Source organism: Heteronotia binoei, chromosome 7 (genome assembly GCF_032191835.1).
Source record: "Heteronotia binoei isolate CCM8104 ecotype False Entrance Well chromosome 7, APGP_CSIRO_Hbin_v1, whole genome shotgun sequence".
NCBI lineage: Eukaryota > Metazoa > Chordata > Lepidosauria > Squamata > Gekkonidae > Heteronotia > Heteronotia binoei.
In genome coordinates, this window is record NC_083229.1 from 11,347,739 (window position 1) to 11,374,614 (window position 26,876).

The following is a 26,876-nucleotide window of genomic DNA, read 5'->3' on the forward strand; positions in this document are numbered from 1 at the left end:
TCATGAGAACACTGTCATGTTTATTTTGGCCCTACGATGTCCCGTGGCAGAACATCGTCTTAGAACACGTCCCGAATCAGATTTTCCTGTGGTGCTCCCTCAGAATGCATAATTCTTTAAAGAACCACGTTCCTGAACCAAGGAGTGGCATTGAGTAAAGTCCAGCTGTGGGACAGACAATACAAAAAGGGACAAAAAGGCAGCGGGGTAACGGGATGGATAAAAGCCAATGCTTTTTAAATGTAACTTTTTAATTTAAATAATATTTTAAAAGCAGTTCTCAGATTGTTAATTTGTGTCTTCATTTCCTGATATAAGCTGCAAAACTTGCCTGGAAATCTTCAAAATAAATAACGATATGGAAATGTATATGTTGTATGCCCCTTAACAACGAAACCTGCATTTATTGCTGAGTGGTGGGCGGCATGTATTGAGGTTATAGCAAGATGGACTTCCATTTAGGAAACATAAGAAGATCTTCTGGATCAGACCAGTATTCCACCTCGTCCAGAATTAGTGTCTCTGAATGACGAGGTTCCCCTCAGTCACCATTACTGGTAGTCATTGATAGACTTATCTTCAGTGAATCCATCTAACCCCATTTTAAAGCTGTTTATTTCTGAGACCATCGCTACATCCTCTGCCTGCAGATTCCACGTTTTAATCACTTTCTGTGTAAAATAGTATTTCTTTTCGTCCTTTCTGAACCTACTGCCCAGCAGCGTCATTGAATGTCCTTTTCTATAGCTAGTAATTTAAATCATGGTTTAAACCAAATCTACCCTGAAGTGGAGAGTGAAGGAGGCAACATGTTCTTCGAAGAGTATCAAGCATTTCCAGTTAGCATCAGCGTAATGTGGAAGTGTCAGTGGAGCAACGTGATGAAGAGCTTTAAGGCCTAAACTGGATGTGATGGCGTTCCTGGATGCCACCACCATTTTAAAGTCTAGAAGAAGAAGAGTTAATACCCCACCCTTTGTTCAGACTCTCAGAGCATCTTCTTCCCTTCCTACCCCCACAACAGACACCCTGTGAGGTAGGTGGGGCTGAGAGAGCTCTGAGAGAGCTGTGATTGGCCCAAGGTCACCTAGTCGGCTGCATGCGGAGGAGTGGGGAATCAAACCCAGTTCTCTGGATTAGAACCTGTTGCTCTTAACCACTACACCAAACTGGCTCTCTAATGAAAGTGATTTAAAAATCCCACAAGGACCCCCATCTTGATTGGGTCTACAACATGGGTGGTTGAGGCAAGTCCCCCTCACAATGGCCCCTCACAAGGAGAGCCAGTTTGGTGTAGTAGTTAAGTGTGCAGACTCTTATCTGGCAGAACCGGGTTTGATGCCCCACTCCTTCACTTGCAGCTGCTGGAATGGCCTTGGGTCAGCCATAGCTCTCGCAAGAGTTGTCCTTGAAAGGGCAGCTGCTGTGAGAGCCCTCTCAGCCCCACCCTCCTCTCAGGGTGTCTGTTGTGGGGGAGGAAGATACAGGAGATTGTAAGCCGCTCTGAGTCTCTGATTCAGAAAGAAGGGCGGAGTATAAATCTGCAGTCTCTTCTTCTTTTCAAGTGCTGAAACGGCTGGCAGGGTGTGTGTAGCTGCAGGGGGACAAGAGCACCTTCTGCCATGCTGTGGGCTCAGTCAGGATCAGGCCCTCACAGCATTTTTAAATTACCTCAGTACGCTAGGTTGGGCACAGGAACACCATCACATCTATTGTTCCAGTGGTTAAACATTCAGCCACTTTCCATACTGAAAGCAGCCTTTCTAAGTGAAGAAGTTACCAGAGTAAAGATGCCCTGTGTGAATAATTCACTCTGTTTTAAACTGTTGGCTTTGTCATTGATTTCTGTTTTTTGTAATGCCTGTTGTCCTTGAATTGGCTCTATATTTACAGTTGCAACAAATGGTAAAACTAGCAAATTGCCCCCCAGGGGTGGGAGATAGATGAGGCCTGAATTTAACTACGGAAATGGAACATATACTTTCCTGAGAGCCAGTTTGGTTTAGTGATTAAGAGTGGCAGACTCTAATTTGGAAAACTGGGTTTGATTCCCCACTCCTCCATATGCAGCCAGCTGAGTGACCTCGAGTCATTCACAGTTCTCTCAGAGTTGTTACCTCAAGAGCAGTTTTCTGAAAGCTCTCTCAGCCCCATCTACCTCACAAGGTGTCTGTTGTGGGGAGAGGAAGGGGAGGAGATTGTAAGCTTCTCTGAGTCTCCAAATGAAGGGTGGGGTATAAATCCAGCTCTTCTTCTTCTTACTTGGATTCCTAGAATGGCTATGAAATATTTTGTTCCTAACAAAACCATATTCTTTTGTTTGCAGCCCAGTAGACCTGGTTATCCCAGTCCAAGGTCCAGTGAGGGTTTTTATCCCAGTCCACAGCACATGGTACAGCCAAATCATTACCAGGTAAAAAAATACTTATTTAATATCTCAGAATCGCTGATGTTTTCTTGCCTCTTGCAGAAAAGTTTTAAGGTTCTCAAAATGCAGTCCTGGCCACCGCATCGCCTATGAGCCTTAGGCAGTCCTGCGGCACTTTGGGGAGATTTTTGAGCATCTCTATTCTTAGTGCAGTTATTACTGTTAAAAATCGATTATGCTTGCTAGCTGCGGCGTATGGCTATGACATGATTTTTCAGCCCGTAGGTCTTCCAGGCTTTGTCACGGAGGCAAAATTATGCCATTACAGGAAAAAAGTGCACATCTTTGAATATTTTATGTAATGTATTCTGATAATCACGTTGTATCTACCCATCCGCAATTTCAGTGTGTCCTTGGCAAGTGCCCACGCACCGTCAAATATATTTTCATAACCTAGAAAACTTGTTAAAAAATTGAGTTGTTCAGAATGGTGGATTTTAGGCCCAATATAGATTTTTTTCCTCTTCTTGCATTTTGCAGTCTGTTGGAATACACACAGTCCATCTATACTAGAACAAAGCAGGAGTCAAGGGGCACCTTTAAGACCAACGAAGTTTTATTCAGAATGCAAGCTTTCGTGTGTGCAGGCACACTTCTTCAGACGAGGCCTCGTCTGAAGAAGTGTGCGTGCAAACACGAAAGCTTGCATTCTGAATAAAATTTCGTTGGTCTTAAAGGTGCCCCTTGACTCCTCCTTTGTTCTACTGCTTCAACCCAACACAGCTGCCCGCTTGGATCAGTCCATGTATACTGTTGTTATTGTTGGTTTTTTTAAAAGACGTGTAGAAAGAAAAAACATAGGTTGCAAGAAAAAAAACTATGTACTGGATTATCAAAAGTCTGTGGTCAAAGAATCAGCATGTGCGGCAGTATGAGGGAATGGATGAACGAGAAGGCCGTGGCTAGATTAACGAAGTTGATGTCGTATGTGAAAGAATGAGGGGAAAGGGTAACGCGGTGCAAGCAATGGAGTCTTGTGGGCAAAAATTCTACTTTGTGAACTATTGGCATTAAAATTGTGAGCTACTTGCATGCATTAGTTTGCTCCGGGGCCATGTTTCATGAGCTAAGATAAAAATGTGTGAGCTGAAGACTAAAAAAACCATGAGCTAGCTCACACTAACTCAGCTTAGAGGGAACAGTGGGTGCAGCTTGCAAGATAGATGCAATTTATTAAATGGGAGAATGCTAGCTTTGGTGTCAAAGATTTCCATTCCCCACCCCCACCTCCCAATTCTGATAAAAGTCTTCGAGTAGCCCCATAGTCAGTGAGTTGAATGGATTCAAAGGCACCTGTTATGCTCATCTTCTGTTCATGGAAGGACGTTTTCCAACAGTGAGAGGAAGAAGAAGAAGATTTATACCCCACCCTTCTCTCTGAATCAGAGACTCAGAGCGGCTTACAATCTCCTATATCTTCTCCCCCCACAACAGACACCCTGTGAGGTGGATGAGGCTGAGAGGGCTCTCACAGCAGCTGCCCTTTCTAGGGCAACTCCTGCGACAGCTATGGCTGACCCAAGGCCATTCCAGCAGCTACAAGTGCAGGAGTGGGGAACAACGTTTTGTCTTAAAGGTGCAGCTTGACTCTTGCTTTGTTCTGCTGCTTCAGACCAACACGGCTGCCCCCCTGGATCTATCTCCGTGATTTATATATTATGTTTTTCTGGTTTTATTGTTGCATTCAAGTAATACCTCTCAATATTGAGAGATCTTGATAACGGAGAGGAGGGGCTAGCTTGTAGGAAGTGGATGAACATTTTATCTGTAGGAACTGACAGGAAAGGCAGGTGCTGAAGAGGAAGAAATGGTGGAGCTCAGCAGCAGCATAGATGGGGAGCAGATAAGTAGAATTCTCTTCAAGTTGAGAGTCAGGGATATGAAGCGAATGGCAGTATTTCCCATCTTGTATGGGGGGATTTCATTTACCTAACTTCAGATATGCCCTACCCCTTTCTCCTCATTGGGAACCGAAAGCAGTTTACATAACTCTCCTGCCCTTTGTTTTGTCCTCAAAACATCCCCTGTGAGATACGTTAGGCAGAGAATGTACGACTGGCCCAAGGTCACCCAGCAAGTTTCCATGGTAGAGCAGGGATTTGAACCTTGGTCTTCCAGATCATAGTGCGACACTCTCACCCAGGAATCCCCAATCTTTTTGAACCTGCAGGCACTTTTGGGATTCTAGTGGGTGCAGCCACAAAATGGCTGCCGCAGGAGGCGGAGCCAATCTCAGAACGGCTCCTGTAGTTTATAGTGTTGCCAATCCCCACTTCATGGTCATCAGGGGGGAGAATGTCTGCTGGGTACTCTATTAATCCCTATGGAGACTTATTCCCATAGAAAATAATGGAGAATTGATCCACGGGTATTTGGGGCTCCGGGGGGATTGTGTTTTGAGGTAGAGGCATCAGATTTTCAGTATAGTATCCAGTGCCTCTCCCCGAAGTATCCCCCATGTTTCAAAAAGATTGGACCGGGGGTCCAATTCTATGAGCCCCAAAAGAAGGTGCCCCTATCCTTCATTATTTCCTATGGAAGGAAGGCATTTAAAAAGTGCGGTCCCTTTAAATGTGATGGCCAGAGCTCCCCTTGGAGTTCAGTGATGCTTGTCACAGCCTTGCTCCTGGCTCCACCTCAATGTCTCCTGGCTCCACCCTCAAAATCCCCCAGATATTTCTTGAATTGGACCTGGCAACCCTAGTAGCTTACCTTCAGTCACACAGTGAAGATAGTTCCGCTCTGATGTCAGCTGCTGTCAAAGCAGTGTTTCTTAAAAATCTCTGCTGCCAATCAGATCCCAGCTGGCCAATCAAAACCTTGCTGGACCAAAACCTCACATGGATTCACCCACTTGGCTGCTACCAGGAAAGGTGTCATTGGGAGGGAACCGTGTTGGGGACCCGGACTCTAACCTCTACACCACAGGTGCCTTCAGTGTTGGTCTATTTTGAATAGAAAAATAGTAACCGAGCCTTCTTTTTTTAAAAAAAGTGTCCATGCATCATAAAGGCATTCAGCAGGAAATGTCGCTGAGACAAAGTTGCACGGGAGGTCAGGCAGAAGACTAGCTGGGCAGGGAGTCCTGTTGTCCCCAAGAGAGTAGCAGAAAGAGTTTTCATCTGTATGGGGGTCTGTACAAATGTCCCTCTTTGATGAAAGAGGCAGCTGCAAATGCCACACAGATGCGTCAAAGTTGCATGAAATGTTTTAATCAGGTTCCGTTCCCCAGGGAGCGCTTTGAAGCTTTTCACGTTTCCTGAGAGAAACCAACATCCTTGTGCATTGCCTGGGCTTGACTTTGATCTTAGCTCCACAGGACTTGCGGCTGAATCACTGCAAGGCAGCACAGATCCCTGCAAAACTTGTCGGCATCGACCAGGAGGCATCCCTGTGCATTTTAGGACAAATCTCGTTACAATTAATCAACAATGTCAGTCCATCCTCCACTTACTTGTGTAGCTGATGGTCTTTTGTCACTTAGGATGTATCAGTTGATATATATCTTACGTGCAGGGCTTTTTTTGGTAGCAGGAACTCCTTTGCATATTAGGCCACACACACCCTGATGTAGCCAATCCTCCAAGAGCTTACAGAGCTCCAGGAGGATTGGCTACATCAGGGGGGCATGGCCTAATATGCAAAGGAGTTCCTGCTACAAAAAAGGCCCTGCCAAAGTAACAGAAGACCATTAGCTGCAGAGCTGGTGGTGGGGTAGAGTGATGCAAGCCAGGGGCACTTCTAGAATGACCAGGGTGCCCCTCCCTCCTATCATTCTTCCCTTCTCACCTGCCGACCTACAAGCCTTTGCACCCTTTCCCAACCCTCTCACTACCTGTACTCACAGCTGCCTGCACCACCCAGGTACCCGTTCCCTGCTGATGATGGGCAGGGCATATAAGAAGATGACATTGAATTTATGTCGCACTCTTTACTCTGAATCTCAGAGCGGCTCACAATCTCCTTTACCTTCCTCCCCCACAACAAATGCCATGTGAGGTAGGTGGGGCTGAGAGAGCTCTCCCAGAAGCTGACCTTTCAAGGACAACTGCTGCGAGAGCTATGGCTGACCCAAGGCCTTTCCAGCAGCTACAAGTGGAGGAGTGAGGAATGAAACCGGTTCTCCCAGATAAGAGTCTGTGCATTTAACCACTACACCAAACTGGCTCTCTGGGAGCATGGATGACAGAGTGTTTACAAGGAAGTATCAGTTGGTGTATTCTGGTAAATTCATTCTGGGCATTTAATGCTGTCTTTCAGGGAGTGAATAATCTCTGAGTATTGTAAGTAAATCCAGAGGTGCTGAACTCAGTTGTTATGAGGGCCGGACCTGACAGAAATATCACTTTATCAAGCAAGAATGTCATTTTATTGAGCCAGGCGGTGTGTACCATAAAACGTAATGTCACATACCAGAGATATTTTACCACTGACTGTGGCCCATACCCCTCCTCAGCAGTGTTCCCTGTGAGCTGAGTTAGTGTGAGCTAGCTCGCAGATTTTTAGCCTCCAGCTCAGACATTTTTGTCTTCGCTCAGGAAGGATGACCAGAGCACACTAATTTATGCAGCAGCTCACAACTTTTAATACCAGTAGTAGCTCACAAACTAGAATTTTTGCTCACAAGACTCTGCAGCTTAGAGGGAACATGGCTCCTCGGCTGAGCTGGGGGCCAAACCAGCCCTCCCCACCGCTTAAGGTTTGCCAACTCTGGGTTAGGCAATCCCTGGAGATCTGGGGAGGGCCTGCATTTGGGGAAGGGAGGGACCCCAGCAGGGGGTATAATGCCCTATCATAGGCTCTCCCAGTCCACATTTGGACTGATTTCCCCCCAGGTGCTCGCAGGCCAGATAAGAGCCCTGGATGGGCCAGTCCAGCCTTCCCGGCCGTATGTTTGACGTGTCTGTCTCAGGCAGCCTTTTAAAGTGGCATATGAGACTATGTAATAGTTTGACTCAAAAGTACTAACAATGCAATTTTCAAAAGAATTTGTGTTTGTACCTTCTGGTTGATGATAAAGAGCCTCCCTAGACACTCGTTAAGCATTTCTCATGGCTGTTTTTTCTTTTCTTTTAAAAAACCTTTTTAGGTCTCAGGCTATCCCAGTTCCCATGGGATCCCAGCGATGGCAGGTAACATTTATCCAGGACAGACTTCTCTCTTGGATCAAACAGAATCCTGGAACCATCGGCCTCAGGAAATCTCCATGTGGCAGCCCAACATGGAGGTAATCACACTTGGCAAACAGAGGGCAAGTTTTCTAGCTAACACACCCGGATATTTTCTCCTGCTGCCCCATTTAGCAGTGCTTCTTTTAAAATTATTAAATATTTCCATCCACCCTGTTGACGAGTGAGGCTTTTTTGCTTCTTGCAAGGTGGTCTAAATGTACCTATCAATTAATTGTATCCCACACTGTGTTTTGGGGTTACCGTCCTGTTTGGGTGCAGTTTTAAACTTGTTACCATGGGGAAAAAATGCATGTCAAAAACATTAAGTTGACACCAGAGGTGCATCTGGGTTTGTCAGGAAGTATCTGTCAACAGGGTACATGTAAAAATCCTTCTCGGCTCTTCTCTACTCATGGAAATTCCCTGTAAAACATATATGGATTTTAGTTCCTTTGCAACATTTTCCAAGTCTATTTCTGCCCAGGGATAATTCTCAGAGGAGTTTGAATGAGGTAAAAGGCTACAGCGGTGCATTTGAAATTTTACTCAATTTTTTACGCTCCCCTAATTTGATTTTCCCAATCTGTTGCTACCCCAGATACCACATTGGATACCTTCCTGGCTTCTTTCTGGTCTAATTCAGTCTTTCCCCTGCTTTTGAATTTTCAAAATCAGCAATGAAGATTGTTGTGTTGGCAGCTGTTGCCAAAGCAATGTGGGTTTTTTTTTTTAAAAAAAAAGAAGAAAGAAAATCTGCACAGCCAGTAAAACTTCCAGTGGCCAATCAGAAGTCTCAGTGGGCAAAAACTAGGCCCTGCCCACTTTCTAAAAACATTTGGCGGGCTCCAGGAAAGGTATTCTCAAACCAGAGAGCTCACAGGTATGAATAAGGCTTATGACTATCATATTTAGATATAGTGAAAAGTAATGTTTAACCACAACATATTCACATATTAATCAAGAAGTATTTTACAGTTCATTTTAGAGATGATGTGCAATATTCTTTGTTTGTTTGTAGGACTTCCTGAAGTCCAGTAATTCCCAAACAGGTGTGGCTGCAACAAGACCTCTGCTCCTGTCCACTTTCGGAATCAGTCCTTCCTCAGGCAGCTCACCAAGTATTTCAGTTGCTACTGCTCTGTATCTCCAATGGATCTAGCATGGCTCCACACTTCTGTTATCTTGGGCTACAAAGAAAGAAAGAATATTACACATCGTCTTTAAAATGGACTGTAAAATACTTCTTGATTAATATGTGAATATGTTGTGGTTTCATTTTCATTTCATTTTATTCGATTTATATCCCGCCCTCCCCACCGAGGCGGCTCAGGGCGGCATTTGTTTTTCAGTATATGCAGAGTTTTGAATAGTCATAAGCCCAGGAAAAGTATTGGCAGGTGCCAAGGCATCCCCAGGTTCCAGGTTGAGTACTCCTGGTTTTAATGAGTTGATTATTACTTAGATTTCCATCCAGTCCTAATCAAAAGGTCCCATGTGGATTACATAGTAAAATAACTGATGCTTTCCCCTTCTTTATAGGATTCTAGCAGTTTGGACCTGCGAGGAATAGGGCAGGTTTTACCGACACACCTCATGGAGGAGAGGCTGATACGGCAGCAGCAAGAAATGGAGGAAGATCAGCGTTGGCTGGAAAAGGAGGAAAGATTCCTGGTAAGGCAGCTGAACCCCGTCACTGATTAATGTAGCTCTTTCCTCGTCAGAGGAGTTTCGGTGTCAACTTGGGGTCGATTCAGGCATGCATCAGAACAGCAGCTGTTTGCAAAAACGTAAGCGTGATCACAATTCCTGCTGATATTTTTGCAACTCAGGAAGTCACAGAGCTTACTTAGGATAGAATCTGTAAGCTTCGGGTGATTTCTGGTGCTGTTCAGTATTCCTGCAGCATCTGCCCTTGGCTTTGCTACGTCAGATATCCCATCAGAACTATATCATCTCTAGAACATTTGTGCTACTGCAGAGAGGCAGCAGCCTAATCTAATCTCCATGAATTGTACACGACTGAGCAAACACGGATACACTTACGGATATGTTTAGTTCCCATAGTTCTCCAGTTTTATGTCCACTACATTTTATGCTCTTTTGAAGAATGATGACGGGATAAGCCAAGTTTAAGACAGCAAAAAATAGTACACTTCCACTCGGATGTACCACCTCCTCACTCTGCAACACAACGTCTCTTTTGAAATTCTCTGAATACCGGATCTGGCTCACTAGAAATTGCTTGACTCTCAAAAATATGTCTTTCTCGTAACCTACTGCCTGAGCCTTTTAACTGTTGATGCTGGAGACTGAATTTGGGACCTCTTGCATATGTAAAGCAGATGCTCTGCCACTGAGCCATACATGAAGAAGTACTTCCTTTTATCCGTTTTAACCTGCCTGCTCAGTAATTTCATCGAATGCCCACAAGTTCTTGTATTGTGAGAAAGGGAGAAAAGTACTTCTTTCTCTACTTTCTCCATCCCATGCATTATCTTGTAAACCTCTATCATGTCACCCCGCAGTCAACGTTTCTCCAAGCTAAAGAGCCCCAAGCGTTTTAACCTTTCTTCATAGGGAAAGCGTTCCAACCCTTTAATCATTCTAGTTGCCCTTTTCTGGACTTTTTCCAGTGCTATAATATCCTTTTTGAGGTGCGGTGACCAGAATTGCACACAGTATTCCAAATGAGACCGCACCATCGATTTATACAGGGGCATTATGATACTGGCTGATTTGTTTTCAATTCCCTTCCTATTAATTCCCAGCATGGCGTTCACCTTTTTTATTGCAATCGCCCACTGTCTTGACGAGTGAGTTTTCAGTGAGTTATCTACCACGACCCCAAGATCTCTCTCTTGGTCAGTCTCTGCCAGTTCACACCCCATCAACTTGTATTTGCAGCTGGGATTCTTGGCCCCAATGTGCATTACTTTGCACTTGGCCACATTGAACCTCATCTGCCACGTTGTCGCCCACTCACGCAGCCTCAACAGATCCTTTTGGAGTGCCTCACAATCCTCACAGAAGCAGCTGTGTATGTACAACCCACTAGGACACACAATGATCACTGGGCCTTTATCAATTTGTAATGCTTGTGATCGAGTTGCATATTCAAAGATAAAACACCTGAAAAAGGTAGCAGCACTCCTCTTACGACAGACAGACAGATAGATAAAAAGGCACAGCAAAGATACCAAAAATTGATTTCAGGAACTGAATCTTGAATAGAAATCTAGACAACATATGAAGAAGAGTTGAAATTCACTGGATTTCAAAAGCAGCTTTTTTAGTGGCAGATGAGGTTGCTGTTGGGGTGAGGCTTTGGTGTCCACAGATGCATCTTGATTACAGCCATAAGCATTCGAAAATGGCTGTGGTAAGTGCCAGATCTCAGGAACAGCGGCCTTTAATAAAGAAATCCATAAGTGTTAGCCCGCTTTCCCAAAGGTTCATAGTGTCTGAGCATTTTCCATGGCTTTTGAAATGCCAGCTTCTGTGATTCCAGTTGACTCCAGTGCTACTGTTGACTTCACGCCTGTCACACTGATGTTAAAGATAGCTCAGGAGTGGCTGCTAGGTGAATTTTGTTTCAGTCAGTCTGATCTACATTAATAGTACACCACTGATCAAGCACAGCCACGCTTAACAAATGTGGGTTTTTTACTTCCTGGAGTTCTCAAATCGTGGACTCTAAAATTGAATCCAATTGAGAGACAAGGTAGTTTGAAATCAAGGAGGCGGTGACAGAGCTGTAATTTTGGAGGATATGGGTGCTCTCTCCTTAAGGAAATGAAGTCCAGGAGTGGAATGTCTTTTATTGCCAATGGCAGACTACTAATACAGCCATCAACTTTGACTACTGCTGTTGTTTCTCCCTGTGGCATCTCTAATTATCAATTGGTACAGAGGGATTGAGGAAAGACCTTCACTGTGTTGTACAAATCTGTAAAACTGAATTTCTGTGGCCAATAAAAGACATGCAGCCAGAGTCCAGGTGAAGAAGGAAAAGTTTATTGCAGTGAACTGAGAGCAGAGCTAAGCCAAAGCCTGTAATACCAAGCTGCTATGCCTTCTTTCAAGATGGTCACAATCTTATATACCCTTGATGACACATTGGCACATGTTATCATACACACGTACTAATTGGCTGCAACATCTAGCATAATTTCATTGCGAGAGTCAGCTACACCCTACTGATACATTCTGCCAGGTTGGCAAGAGCTCATTGGACAGAATCGATGTCGCAGAAAGACATTCTGCTTTGCATGCACCTTGACCAGACAAATCCAGTTTGAGCTAGAAAAGCTCCTCACTTCTACTTCTGAGAGCCAGTTTGGTGTAGTGGTTAAGTGTGTGGACTCTTATCTGGGAGAACCGGGTTTGATTCCCCACTCCTCCACTTGCAGTTGCTGGAATGGCCTTGGGTCAGCCAGAGCTCTCATAGACCTTCTTCCCCTGTAGTGGTGAAGTGTGCGAACTCTTATCTGGGATAACCGGGCTTGATTCCCCACTCTTCCACTTGCAGCTGCTGGAATGGCCTTGGGTCAGCCATAGCTCTCTTATCTGGGAGAACCGGGTTTGATTCCCCACTCCTCCACTTGCACCTGCTGGAATGGCCTTGGGTCAGCCATAGCTCTCATAGACCTTCTTCCCCTGTAGTAGTTAAGTGCAAGGACTCTTTATCTGGGAGAACCGGGTTTGATTCCCCACTCCTCCACTTGCACCTGCTGGAATGGCCTTGGGTCAGCCATAGCTCTCATAGACCTTCTTCCCCTGTAGTGGTTAAGTACGCAGGCTCTTATCTGGGAGAACCGGGTTTGATTCCCCACTCCTCCACTTGCACCTGCTGGAATGGCCTTGGGTCAGCCAGAGCTCTCATAGACCTTCTTCCCCAGTAGTGGTTAAGTGCAAGGACTCTTATCTGGGAGAACCGGGTTTGATTCCCCACTCCTCCACTTGCAGCTGCTGGAATGGCCTTGGGTCAGCCATAGCTCTCATAGTTGTCCTTGAAAGGGCAGCTGCTGTAAGAGCTCTCTCAGCTCCACCTACCTCATAGGGTGTCTATTATGGAGATGGGGGGGGAGGTAAAGGTGATTGTGACCACTCTGAGATTTGGAGTGGAGCGCAGGATATAAATCCAATATCTTCTTCTATTGTTGCTTAGGAGCACAGTAAAAATGCAGTAAGGCAAGGTTATAGAAAAGATGGTATGTTGGTAACTCTTCTGTGTTTTTTTTCCTTCTCAGACAGGTCTAGCTGTGTGTTAACCCTTATTTGAGCATGCTTGTGGCTTTTCCAACTAAAGCTGTGTCCCACAACGGTGTCAGGAAGTGTGACCTGCCATGACCCTGAAGCTTTGGGTTGGGCACTTCTCTTCAGTCTGGGAGCCTTAGTAATCCCCAGGGTTCAGGCACTGAAGAAGAGTACTCTGTGTGTAAAGTGCTCTCAAGGCATGGCTAATATAGGGCAAGCCTGGAGGGTGTTCAAGGCAAGAGACGAGCAGAGGCAGCTTGCCATTGCCTGCCTCTGCCTAGTGACCTTGGGCTTCCTTGGCAGTCTCTCATCGATGCTAACCAGGGCTGTCCCTGCTTAGCTTTCGAGACCCTCCTTAGTTTTTGAGGTCTGACAAGACTGGGCTCGTCTGGGGCATCCAGGTCAGGGGAAAGAGAACTAGGCAGGCCCATTTCACAGATTACATGGGGACAGACCTGGGTGCGCCAGCAAACGCGCTTTTGAGACAAAGCTTCAGCCTCCCTGATGAATTGTCCTGACATTTGATGGTCATGTTCACATTTGTTACGCATTCAGAAATATAACTTAAGTTGTTAATACACCTGAAAAGTGTAAAATGTTCCTAATGAAAAGGCCAGTTTTAACTTTTTCCATTTAACATCAGAAGGCCATATAAGAAATCTTGCATCTGTACCCAGTTTGCAACTTCGGAGGAATATATATTTCCCTTTAAGCAGCCCCGTGGCGCAGAGTGGTAAAGCTGCAGTACTGCAGACCGAGCTCTCTGCTCATGACCTGAGTTGGATCCCCGCAGAATCTGGGTTCAGGTATCCGGCTCAAGGATGACTCAGCCTTCCCTCCTTCCGAGGTCGGTCAAATGAGTACCCAGCTTGCTGGGGGGAAAGCGTAGATGACTGGGGAAGGCAATGGCAAGCCACCCCGTAAAAAAGTCTGCCGTGAAAACGTCACATGCGACATCACCCCAGAGTCGGAAACGACTGGTGCTTGCACAGGGGACTACCTTTACCTTTTTATATTCCCCTTTACTATATAGAACTATAGCCAGCCTTTCTCAGTTGGTCAGGGTGTGATATTTCCTGTTCTCTCCGTATTTATAGGCAGTAAGCCTCTGCAACCAGGTTCTAGGAGGCGGAGCTCCCAGTAGCCATAGTTAGATTCAGGTGGGGCAGCTGGGTTGGTCTGAAGCAACAGAGCAAAGTCTGAGTCCAGTGGCAGCTTTCAGACCAACAAAGCTTAATTCTGGGGATAAGCTTTTGTGGAAAGAAGTGTGCATACGCAAGGATTAAACATTGTTGGTCTGAAAGGTGCCACTGGACTCAAACGTTCAGTGGACGTAGTGGCTGCTGTGACTGCTTGCACTTTGCCCGCCACTCCAGCTGCTGCAGAGCCAGTTTGGTGTAGTGGTTAAGTGTGCGGACTCTTATCTGGGAGAACCGGGTTTGATTCCCCACTCCTCCACTTGCACCTGCTGGCATGGCCTTAGGTCAGCCATAGCTCTGGCAGAGGTTGTCCTTGAAAGGGCAGCTGCTGTGAGAGCCCTCTCCAGCCCCACCCACCTCACAGGGTGTCTGTTGTGGGGGAGGAAGGAAAAGGAGATTGTAAGCCGCTCTGAGACTCTTCGGAGTGGAGGGCAGGATATAAATCCAATATCTTCATCTACCTCACAGTGTGTCTGTTGTGGGGGAGGGGAGGTAAAGGAGATTGTGAGCTGCTCTGAGACTCTTCGGAGTGGAGGGCGGGATATAAATCCAATATCTTCATCTACCTCACAGCGTGTCTGTTGTGGGGGAGGGAGGTAAAGGAGATTGTGAGCCGCTCTGAGACTCTTCGGAGTGGAGAGCGGGATACACATTCAATATCTTCTTTTACCTCACAGGGTGTCTGTTGTGGGGGAGCAAGGGAAACAAGATTGTGAGCCGCTCTGAGACTCATTGGAGTGGAGGGCGGGATAGAAATCCAATATCTTCACCTACCTCACAGGGTGTCTGTTGTGGGGGTGGGGGAGGTAAAGGAGATTGTGAGCCGCTCTGAGACTCTTCGGAGTGGAGGGCGGGATATAAATCCAATATCTTCATCTACCTCACAGGGTGTCTGTTGTGGGGGGGGGGAGGTAAAGGAGATTGTGAGCCGCTCTGAGACTCTTCAGAGTGGAGGGCGGGATATAAATCCAATATCTTCATCTACCTCACAGGGTGTCTGTTGTGGGGGAGGAAGGTAAAGGAGATTGTGAGCCGCTCTGAGACTCTTCGGAGTGGAGGGTGGGATATAAATCCAATATCTTCATCTACCTCACAGGGTGTTTGTTGTGGGGGAGGGAGGTAAAGGAGATTGTGAGCCGCTCTGAGACTCTTCGGAGTGGAGGGCAGGATATAAATCCAATATCTTCATCTACCTCACAGGGTGTCTGTTGTGGGGGAGGAAGGTAAAGGAGATTGTGAGCCGCTCTGAGACTTCGGAGTGGAGGGCGGGATATAAATCCAATATCATCTACCTCACAGGGTGTCTGTTGTGGGGGGGGGGGGAGGTAAAGGAGGTTGTGAGCCGCTCTGAGACTCTTTGGAGTGGAGGGCGGGATATAAGTTCAATATTTTCTTCATCTTCTTCTGCACCTCCCCTTTTTTTGTGGTAGCTGTGGCTGCACCCACCTACCCACTCATCCACTGCTGTTGCTGCTGCAGGTGCCCTCCTGCTCTGTTGCTAGATTCCCCCCCCCCATAGGTTATTGAAAACAGGAAGGTTATAATAATATATTGCAATTATTCAAATCAATTAAAGTAAACTTAGTAGTAATGATAAATTAAAAAAACAGTTATTCACAAGGTTAATACAATTCCAGAAGTGTTAGGGGTGTGTGTATGCCTCATACATACAGTAGTATTGCTTAATACTAATTATTTTAAATTTTAATTAAAAAAATTCTTATTGCGTATTAACAGAAACCTGTCTTCTTTACACATAAAAAAATTTAACTACGATGAAGACGACTAGGTAAATAGTGCTTGAATGTGGAGATCTGCCATTCATGGTCTAAAATAGGAAACCATTTATCTAACAAATTGGAAAGGCCAAATGGAGAATCCATACTATTTAATGTGTCAGTGACTTTATCCATAGTTTAAAAAAGCCATATTTTACCTGTTGCTAGTTTTGTGTGTTGCCCACCCACCCACTCATCCACCCACCCATTCATTCCACTGCTTGCAGTGATGGCAGTCGCTGTGGCTGCTCACGTCCACCCCCTCCTTCTTTCCTGGCTGCTACACCCACTTGTCCATCCCTCCGCTTGCAGTAGTGGCAGCTCGTACTGCCCTTCCCTTCTCTTGTGGCAGCTTCTCCCACCTGCCCATCCTTTTGCTCTTGGAAGCAGTTGCTAAAGTCTCTCACATCTGCCCACTAGCTTCTTAAGTCAGAAGGTGGCCCCAGTGCAGGGGCAGGTCACTGGTCTACCATGACTTTCCGAGGTTGCCTTCATGGTCAGTCCACCCCGTTCATTCCCCTAGCACAAGGGTGTCGAACTCATTTATTATGAGGGCCAGATCTGATATGAGATCTTGTTGGGCCAGGCCATGGGTATACCTATTTAAGATTAGGTAGCAGAGATAAAAACTTTATAAAGAACACGGACAAACACAATTAATTTTTAAAAAAAAAATACCCTTAAAACATGCTTTAAAATGTTAGCACTTGTTGGTATTAAAGGTACTTTATTTGTATCTCTCCCATGGGATCCAGGGAACTAGGCAAAGGAAGCTCTGGATCTTTCCTTCCTTCCTTCCCCAAGGGACCAGGAGGGGGAAGGACGAGAGGCTTGGCTCAGTAGCTCTGCTGTGCGATTGAGAGAGCCTGGAAAAACAAGCTCTGCTGTCCCTTCTTCCTCCCCAAGGGAGGAGCCTCAGCCAATGGAGAAAATAGAGGCTTTGTTCTGTAGCTCCTGTTCAATTGAGCAAGCCTTGCAAAGCAAGCTGTGATGCAGAAGGAAGTGAGAGGTAGGGAAGCAGATGACAGCCAGTGGCTCAGGGGCCTGATTTGCCCCCCCCCCGGGCCACATGTTTAACACCCCTGCCCTCACAGACCTGTTATACTCCACTTGAGAGATATGATCGGTGCTCTTTGAGAAACAAGGCTTTCTCCGCTGTAACATTGTATAAACCCCTGCTTGAGGAGGCTTTAAGTGGGATTGGCCTGGTCTGGATTTATAATTGTTACAAGTTTGGGTTGGATCTTGTGGACTTTTCCACTGATGCAAGAAGGAGGGATTATTGGGGAACCCTTTGTTCCTACGAAGCCTTGAGCAGATTTTGGAGAGCTGGACTCCATGTCCTCCTAAGTAAATAAGTGCCAAGGATTGCGGTTGCAGGTATATAGCAAGTTATATTGGATGAGCGGCAGCCGGGAAAGTCATCCGCCGTGCTCTTGTGAAAAACTGGTAGGCTTTTTTTGGCCTGGCTTTTCTTTGACCCTGGATTTTTGTCTCTCCTATGAAATGTACCGCAAAAGAAGGTAGCCGTTGCAGTGTTTTGATAACCAGCAGATTTGAATCAGAAATGGGATTAGAACGGCATACGATGACAGTGTCTGCCAAGGCTGAAGCAGGCAGTGGTGTGTGTGTTCCCCTTCTGTGTAAAAGAAGCCGTTTTAAGTGTCTGCAGCTGGCAAGCACTTTTATAAAGGACATAGTTATGTCAGAGGTACTACAGAGTGTAATCTGAAATCCTTCTTTTTAATAAAATGATAACAAAAGACACCTGGGAATCCCACAGCTAAAGCTAATCCTGTTTGCATAGGAATGGGGATAATCGCCAGAGAGCAAAGAGCTGTTTAATAGAACACACACTGAGAGAGTTAACCAGCCTGCATGCCTGGCATTATATTTTTACAGCTGCTTTTCTTTGTTTTGCTACAGTCTGTTGTCTGTAGGGCTGAGGGATGTGTGTCCTCGTCAGAGTGGTCTTAGATAAACGGGAGACTATGGTTTATCCTTTCAGATATAACTAAGGTAGCCAAACTTGCTTAATGTAAGAGCCACATAGAATAAATGTCAGATGTTTGAGAGCCAGAAGACATGAACACAAGGGGGAGAAAGTGAAAGGGGAAGGAAGGAGGGAAGAAAGAAGAAGACGATGACTGCAGATTTATACCCTGCCCTTCTCTCTGAATCACAGACTCAGAACAGCTTGCAATCTCCTATATCTTCTCCCCCCACAACAGACACCCTGTGAGGTGGGTGGGGCTAAGAGGGCTTTCACAGCAGCTGCCCTTTCAAGGACAAGTCTTGCGAGAGCTATGGCTAACCCAATGGTGTCTGTTTTTCTCCACAACAGACACCCTGTGAAGTAGGTATTGGCTGAGAGAGCTGTTTCGAGAACTGGTCTTGAGAGAACAGCTCTGAGAGAACTGTAACTGATCCAAGGTCACTCCAGCAGCTGCAAGTGGAGGAGTGGGGAATCAAACCCGGTTCTCCCAGATTGGAGTCTGCACACTTAACCCTTACAACAAACCGGTATAAGACTGCCAGTGTAAAGGAGAAACACACACCCCTTTTGCTTTTCTGTAACAAGCAAAACAAAGTCCCCAAAGCTACTGGCACTTGCTCCTATCCACTTTTCAAATTTAATAATAACTGACTTTCATCAGTACAGTATCCACTTTTCACTTAGGCAGAAAAATAATGGCAGGGGGGGAGGAAACAGGAAGGACATGTGTTAGAGGGAAAGGGGAGGTGCAGAAGGAATGAGAGAGGGGGGAATTTCTTAGCAGGTTTCTCATGGGTCCCCCCTATGACCGTAACAGTATATGTACACCAACCAGTAACAATAAAACAAGATTAAAATACTGGAGATAGGGTTGCCAAGTCCAATTCAAGAAATATCTGGGGACTTTGGGGATGGAGCCAGGAGCAAGGTTGTGACAGCCATAATTGAACTCCAAAGGGAGTTCTGGCCATCACATTTAAAGGGACCGCACACCTTCTTAAATGTCTTCCCTCCATTGGAAATAATGAAGGATAAGGGCATCTTCTTTTGGGGCTCCTAGAATTTGGCCCTCTGGTCCAATCTTTTTGAAACTTGGAGGGTGTTTTGAAGAGAAGCATTGTATGCTATGCTGCAAATTTGGTGCCTGCCCCCCAGAGCCCCAGATACCTGTACATCAATTCTCCATTATACCCTATGGGAATCAGCCTCCGTAGGGAATAAAGGAGTGCCCAGCAGACATATCCCTCCTTCCCACTTTCTGATGACCCTGAAGTGTGGGGAGGGCCTCCAAACCAGGGGATCCCTGTCCCCACCTGGGGATTGGCAACCCTAACTGGAGAGCAGTGCACTTGGAAACTGTAATACATAGAACAAAGAAGGTAAGGGTAGTCCCCTGTGCAAGCACCAGTCGTTTCTGACTCTGAGGTGACGTTGCTTTCACAATGTTTTCATGGCAGACTTTTTACGGGGTGGTTTGCCATTGCCTTCCCCAGTCATCTACACTTTCCCCCCAGCAAGCTGGGTACTCATTTTACCGACCTCGGAAGGATGGAAGGCTCAGTCAACCTGGAGCCAGCTACCTGAACCAGCTTTTGCTGGGATCGAACTCAGGTCGTGAACAGAGGACTCCGACTGCAGCACTGCAGCTTTACCACTCCGCGCCACGGGGCAATAAGCACACTAAAGTCGGATTACAAAATCAGAAAACCATAGGAGAAAGTTGTGTGATAGGTACGATAAGCAATGCAGTGAAAACTGCCTCCCCCCTCCCCCCCCCAAAAAAAACCCCAAACACATTGGAATGGCTGTCCCGTTCCCTGCTCTCCTGTTCGGGCAGCAGTATGACCACAGCTGAGTTAGGGGCATGAAAACCCTTCCCTGGCCTCTCAGTGTACGAAGGATGGAATAACTGACATAGTTTTCATATCTCTTTGGGCTTGTTTCCCCCTCTCCCTTAGATTTGGAGGGGTTCCCCCCCCAAAAAGATCCACATATATAGCCAGCAGTACTTGTTCTGCGTCAACTAAGAAAACAGCAGTGACATTGATTTAGCTTTGTGCTAAAATTAAGGTTTTATTTTAGGATTTTTTTTTCTTTTAAAAAAAGGCCAAAATGCCTTAGTTTTTCTTTGTTGAGAATGTGCATTTTTTCCCATTGACTTAATAAAAAGCTAGATGGAATGCAGCGGAGTGGGGAAAGGACGATGGCAGAAATATTTTTTTTTCCATTCCCCAAAGAATTCAGCTAAATGAAGACGTCTGTGCCCGTTTCAGCTTTGTGGCATCTATCTTAAGGATTACCATCTGTTGCCACACTGTGTGGGTAGTGGGCTGCCACCTCTTGCTAGCATCATTAATTCGGGGTTGCCTCCCAGGGCGTGTGGATGTCTTGAGGGTGCTGAATAGAGAACTGCTGGAACACAACACAACCTTGGAGAGTTTTGGGTAAGGTTGTCAGGTCTGTGTTAGAAAACGCCCTGGAGGCTTTGGGGGTGGAGCCAAGAGGGGGTGGGGTTTGGGGAGAGGAGGGGCCTCAGCATGGTACAATGTAGGGCTTTTTTTGTAGCAGGAACTCCTTTGCATATTAGACCACACACCCCTGATGTAGCCAATCCTCCTGGAGCTTACAGCAGGCCCTGTACTAAGAGCCCTGTAAGTTTTTGGAGGATTGGCTACATCAGGGGTGTGTGGTCTAATATGCAAAGGAGTTCCTGCTACAATAAAAGCCCTGGTACAATGCCATAGAGTCCACCCTGCAAAGCAGCCATTTTCTCCAGGGGAGCTGATCTCTGCCAACTGGAGATCAGTTGTAAAATCGGGAGATCTCCAGGCCCAACCTGGAGGCTGGCAAGCCTAGTTTCGGTGCACCCAAAAGAATTAGGTTGCCAGGCACAGTGGGAGGCTCTGGGGAAATGGGGGACAGCAATGTTGGGTGTTTCACTGGGGGAAATCTAGAAGTGACATAGGGTAGCTCTCGGCATAGCTAAGAACTCTATGGTTTTACATAGCTACCCTATGTTACTTCCCCCCCTCCCCCCGGAAGCTTCATAGAAGCACACAGAATGCTGAACCCTCCCCCCCCCCTCGTGTGACTCAGAGTGACGAGAGGCAAGGCCAGCTGCTTGTAGGAGGCCTCCTGCTGTAGTGAAAGGCCTGCCAGCCTTACAACCTTAACAAGAGTGGTGGAAGGGGGCATGTTGAGATAACAGGAGATACAACAGGGGAAACCCAGAGAAAGCAAATGAAGAAGGATTCAGGGTCAGCCAAGGCAGAGTGCACCAAAGGGGAGGGCCCTAGATGCAGTTCTAAGCAGAAGCTGCTGGCTGTCCTGCCAGCAGCTCCTTCCTGCTTCCATTGGGAACCGCTGAAGGAAGAAGGCTTCTTCACCCAAAGAGTAATTAGCAAGTGGAATTTCTTCACCCAAAGCATAATTAACTGGTGGAATTCACTGCCACAGGAGATGGTGGCTGCTACGAACATAGACAGCTTCAAGAGAGGATTGGATAAACATGGAGCAGAGGTCCATGAGTGCCTATTAGCCACAAGGTATAGAGCAGGGGTGGGGAACCTTTTTTCTGCCAAGGGCGATATGGATATTTATAACATCATTCACGGGCCATAAAAATTTATCAACTTAAAAAACAGTGCTCCGCCAAGGGAGAATGATTCCGGCCGGCAAAATGAATGCAAATAATTGTTTTTCTATTTGAAGTCATGTGGGGAGAGCCTAAACTGGCACAAACACACACACACACACACGGCCCGCTGCCCTAGGCAAATGCATAGGTCCAGGGTTTTTTTGTAGAAAAAGCCCAGCAGGAACTCAGTAGCATATTAGACCACATCCCCTAATATTAGCATATTAGGTCACACACTCATTAGCATATTAGGCCACACCACCTGGGATAATCAAGTGCAAACTGTACTGTGACAGTAACTTTTCCAGGCCCTGCAGCAATTCTGGCTGGCCAGCCAGGCCCCGGGGAGGCTGCTGCACAGTACATCTGGGCCCTGTGATCCCTACCTGGCCCTGGGGAGGCTGCTGCACAGCGCGGCTGGGCCGCACGATTCTCGCTGACCAGCCAGGCCCCAGGGAGGCTGCCACATGGCTCAGTTTGGCCCAGCAATCCCCGAGGGCCACACCAAGTGATCTCAAGGGCCACATACGGCCCTTAGGACAGAGGTTCCCCACCCCTGGTATAGAGGGAATACTGTGTCTGGGGCAGTCATGCTCTGTATTCTTGGTGCTTAGGGGGCGACAATGGGAGGGCTTCTTGAGTCCTGGCCTCATTGGGAGAGACCTCCTGACGACATTTGGGTTTTGGCCACTGTATGATCGTGTTGGACCATTGGCCTGATACAACATGACTTCTCTTATGTTCTTAAGACTTAAGAATCCCAAGTGAGCATGCGTTTTTGAATTCTGATGAGCAGCTTCCTGGTGGACTAGGAAACACTTTATATATATTGAAAGAAAGAGAGGAGCCACTGCGTCGGGTTGATAACATTTGCTCAGTCTGCTTCACAAAAGAGTTAGAAAAATGTCACTTTTCACTGAATTTGCACATGGAGAAAAATTCAAGGGTATCACTAAAGGGTTTTAAAAAGACTTTAAAATGCCAACAAATAAAAGCATTGCAGTGTAAATAAGTGGGTTTTGGTACTGTCTATGGCCCAGGCTGGTCCAGTCGTCTTGTATCATGGACACTAAACAGTGTTGGCCTGTTTGGGGTAGCGGTTAGGTGGATGGACTCATATATGAGAGGACTGGGTTTGATTCCCCATTCCTCCGCCTGCAGCTGCTAGAATGACCTTGGGTCAGCCAGAGCTATTCTGCTCAAAGAGCGGTTCTTGGGAAAGCTGTCTCAGCCCCGCTTTCCTCATGGGGTGTCTGTTGTGGGGAGGGGAAAGGAAAGGAGATCATAAGCTGCTCTGAGGCTTCAAGTGAAGGGTGGGGTATAAATCCAGTCTCTTCTCAGTATTTGGATGTGAGACCACCAAGGAAGTCCAGGGTTGCTATGTACAAGAAGGCAATAGCAAAGCACCTCTGAACCAGTGTTCCCTCTAAGCTGAGTTAGCGTGAGCTAGCTCACAGATTTTTAACCTCCAGCTCACACCTTTTTGTCTTAGCTCAGGAAAAATGGCCCCAGAGCACAATAATTGATGGAGCAGCTCACAACTTGAATGCCAGCAGCTCACAAAGTAGAATTTTTGCTCGCAAGACTGTGCAGCTTAGAGGGAACATTGCTCTGAATGTCTCTTGCCTTGAAAGTCCTGCAGGGTTACCATAAATCAGCTGTGGCTTTTCATCACCAACACTTGCCTAAGGAAGTTCCCATGGGGAGCCAGTGTAAAGCTGTTTGGGTTTGTGTCAGAAATAGATCACAACACTACTAAGGAATCTAAGGCAATTGGTGGACTTTATTCATCATTGTCGTCGTCGTCATCCTCCTCCAAAGAAGCTTCCCATTAGATCCTTTGCTATTTCTAAGAATACCCCTCCCCAAGCTTCTTGAGAGGCAGTTTGGTGTAGTGGTTAAGTGCACAGGCTCTTATCTGGGAGAACCGGGTTTGATTCCCCACTCCTTCATTTGCACCTGCTGGCATGGCCTTGGGATGGCCAGTAGCCATAGCTATTGCAGGAGTTGTCCTTGAAAGGGCAGCTTCTGGGAGAGTTCTCTCAGCTCCACCTACCTCACAGGGTGTCTGTTGTTGGGGGGGAGGGGAAGGTAAAGTCGATTGTGACTGCTCTGAGGCTCTGAGATTCAGATTATAGGGCAGGATATAATCCAGTACCATCATCATTATCATCATCCTCTTCTTTGAGTTCTGCAAGGTAGAAAGGCTGCTGATAAACATTTTAAATGAATTGTGTGTGTGTATGTGTGTGTGTGATTTCATAAGGTAGCCATGTTGGTCTGCAGTAGAACAGCTAGATTTGAGTCCAGAAGCCCCTTTGAGACCAACAAGATTTGGGGGGTATTAAGTTTTGAGAGTCAAAGCACCCTTTGTATCTCCTGAAGAGAGCTTTGATTCTAGAAAGTTTATACCACCGAAATCTTGTTTGTCTCTAAAGTGCTGCTGGAACCAGATATATAAATACAATCTTGTTGAAACACTTAAATTCAAGTGGGCAGCCACGTTGATTTGAAGCAATGGAAAAAAGTCGGGAGTCCAGTGGCACCTATGAGAACAACGAGGTAGCACAACTCAACAGTTTTTACTAGGGGAAGAAAAAAGTTAGCAGGCTCTCTGGAGTTGCCACTGGATCACACACATCTGACAAAGAAAGCTTTGACTCTAGAAAGCTAAAAATCCCCAAATCTTGCTGGCCTCTAAGGCACTATTGGACTTGAATTTAGCTGTTCTGCTGGAGACCAGCAATACTAACCTCTGAAACGATCAACGCTGGAATACAAACTCCACCAAAACAATTTCAAAATAAACTTCCGGTGGGGCCACAACTGCTCAGATAGTGACTTTCCACTCCCCCCAGTTCTGTTGGCTGCCATTCACCATGTTCTCCTGTTATAGCAAACTTACAGAGTCTAGGTAAATAATATTTTGTGCCATCTCCTGCCATAGCCTCTTGTGTTTTACTTTAATTGCCTTTTAACTTTGTATTCTGAATACTGCGGCTTGCTTTATTTTAACAGATGTATTTTAATACTTTTTAAATGAAATATCTCATAATTAGCAAAACATATTTACCCAGATGATAAACACTGTCTGAGCAATTGTGAGGATTACCAGGGCTTTTTTGTAGCGGGAACTCCTTTGCATATTAGGCCACACCTCCCCGATGTAGCCAATCCTCCAAGAGCTTACAGGGCTCTTAGTACAGGGCCTATTGTAAACTCTAGGAGGATTGGCTACATCAGGGATGTGTGGCCTAATATGCAAAGGAGTTCCTGCTACAAAAAAAGCCCTGAGGAATACTATGTCAACCATTTAGTTACAGAGCCTTGTAAAGCTTCCAGTTGAGTCAAGCAACTTCCCCTTTGTAGATAAGCAGGCTTTAAGTTAACATAAATCTCCTTGATTTTTTTTTCAATGCAATTTGTATATTTGGGACTTACTTCCAGAATTATAGGAGATTTCGTCTAACACCACTGTAGGATGCAGGGATTTAGAGTTTGGCGAAAGAGAATGTGAAGTATCCCATAAGCACTTTCTGCTCCCCTGACTTAACCTCGGTTCAAAAAGTGTTGCAAATGAAGAACAGAAACCCAGGCAAAGTGAAGCGCTATGTAAACTCCATTTAATTCGCTGGGGAAGTTTAGCAGGCAATAAATCTATCGGTAATAAAAACCGGTGACACCAGAGTGCTTTGCTTGGTCTAAATTTTTGCTTTATATTCCTTCCCCCCCTTGTACATACAGGCAGAAGCATTATCTTTTAAAGCCTGTTAGGCTCTTTTATTCTATCTCTCTGACTTCGCAAAAAAAAGACCCAACAAACAGTGGATTCTGCTGATTTCTCCTGCTGCTAGCGGAGGAGTCTTGGATCCTGGCCGGTCTTCTGAACTTTCCTGCATCTCTGTGCTTCTAAAGAGCTTCAGTAATTGGCCCCATTTGGGAAGCTCCGCAGATGGGAGCCAAGTACATCTAAGCCTTCCTCAAGCAGGAAACAGGAATTAATGTGCAGCGTTTCTCATCCTGTGGTTGAAATTTTCGCTGCTAGGAAGAAAAGCGCAGCAAAGGGGGGGAACGGCTTGCGGGGCTGCCGCTGCCTCCGTCGCTCTTCCTTGGAGAATTAAAATGCAGGTTTTCCAATGTTGTGTTGGGGAAATGGTACTATCAATATTTATCTCAAAGCCTTTTTTATGTTCAAGCAGAAAAAGCGGGTAGCTAAGAAGTACTAAATAGGGGGGAAACCAATGCTTTAGAAGACTGCTAGAAAGCTCAGCCTCTGTAGTTCTGAAAGAGCAGTGGGTGGGTGTGGGGGGGGGATGCACCCAAGAGAAGGAATGTTAATAGCATTTGTATTAGTCAAAACATTCAGGGATATTCCTCCCCACCCCAGCACTGTTTTCTTTGCCTTTAGTTAGACTTTTTTGATCCTCTGTGCTATTTGACTTGTAAAGGCTCTTCAAACCCAAAATACAAAACCACCGTTTCTTCTGATCCCTTCAGAAGCCTGACGTGCGGCTGTCCAGAGGCAGCATCGATCGAGAAGACGGGAGTCTCCAGGGTCCGGTAAGCACCGCGTGCCGTAGGGAGCGGGGAACTGTTTGTTTAATTTTCCGGGGGGGGGGAGGGGGGAGGCTGTTAACTTTTCAGCAATCACGGTCATGGTTCTAATGTCTGCTGCGAGAACTTTCAAAAGACTCGGCTTCTGCAGGAATGGGAGTGGCGGGGAAATCTTGTTCACGCAGCACTTTTGGGACTGCTTCTTTTCAAGCTACTGCTGGGACAGATGCTTCTCTCCTCCCCCCCCCCCCCAAGTGAACAAAGCTCTAATTATTTTTAAAGCAGCTGCGTGGGACTTCGCCAGGTTTCTGGGTCCTTGTTTTTCCCTTGTCGCTCCAGAGTTAGCTTTGCATCGATATCTCTGTCAACAGGAAGCAGATTTTTCAAATAACTCCTGCAGATGTCAAAGTTACTGGGGAAAGTATTCTCCAAAGTAATTTGACTTTTAAGCAACGCCGTTTGTTTGTTAAAATATTTATACGCCCGCCTTTCCTTTGCTGCTTGAAGCACCTTGCGATCCTAAATTAAAAATTTCTTTTCATAACAAAACCAAGTCCTGTTCCTTCCCCCCCCCCCTGCGGCTCACTCTCCATCAATGGCCCCAGCAAATAAAACAATCTTATAACATTATGAGGATGGCCCTGTCTTCTCCAGGGAAGCCTGCAAGGTGGGGTTCACTGTTGAAAACAGTGGTGGTTTGCAGAAGTCGTGGAATTCGCTGCCCCAGGAGGTGGCGGCAGCTACAAGCATCGCCAGCTTCAAGAGGGGATTGGATAAGCATATGGAGCAGAGGTCCATCAGGGGCTATTAGCCACAGCATGTTATTGGAACTCTCAGTCTGTGGCAAGTGATGCTCT

At 46.1% G+C, this 26,876-nt stretch overlaps 1 protein-coding gene across 7 annotated transcripts in view; it reads left to right on the forward strand.

Annotated features, from left to right (window-relative positions):
• The window catches only part of PTK2 (protein tyrosine kinase 2), a 287,679-nt gene that overhangs the window by 235,641 nt on the left and 25,162 nt on the right, over positions 1-26,876 (forward strand). For 6 of the 7 annotated variants that reach the window (XM_060243192.1, XM_060243190.1, XM_060243188.1 and 3 more), the window contains 4 exons: positions 2,327-2,413; positions 7,518-7,655; positions 9,139-9,270; positions 25,963-26,025. In XM_060243192.1, the coding sequence (XP_060099175.1) occupies positions 2,327-2,413; positions 7,518-7,655; positions 9,139-9,270; positions 25,963-26,025 (420 nt within the window). The remainder of the gene's footprint in view (positions 1-2,326; positions 2,414-7,517; positions 7,656-9,138; positions 9,271-25,962; positions 26,026-26,876) is intronic. The other variant, XM_060243189.1, reaches the window with a different exon arrangement.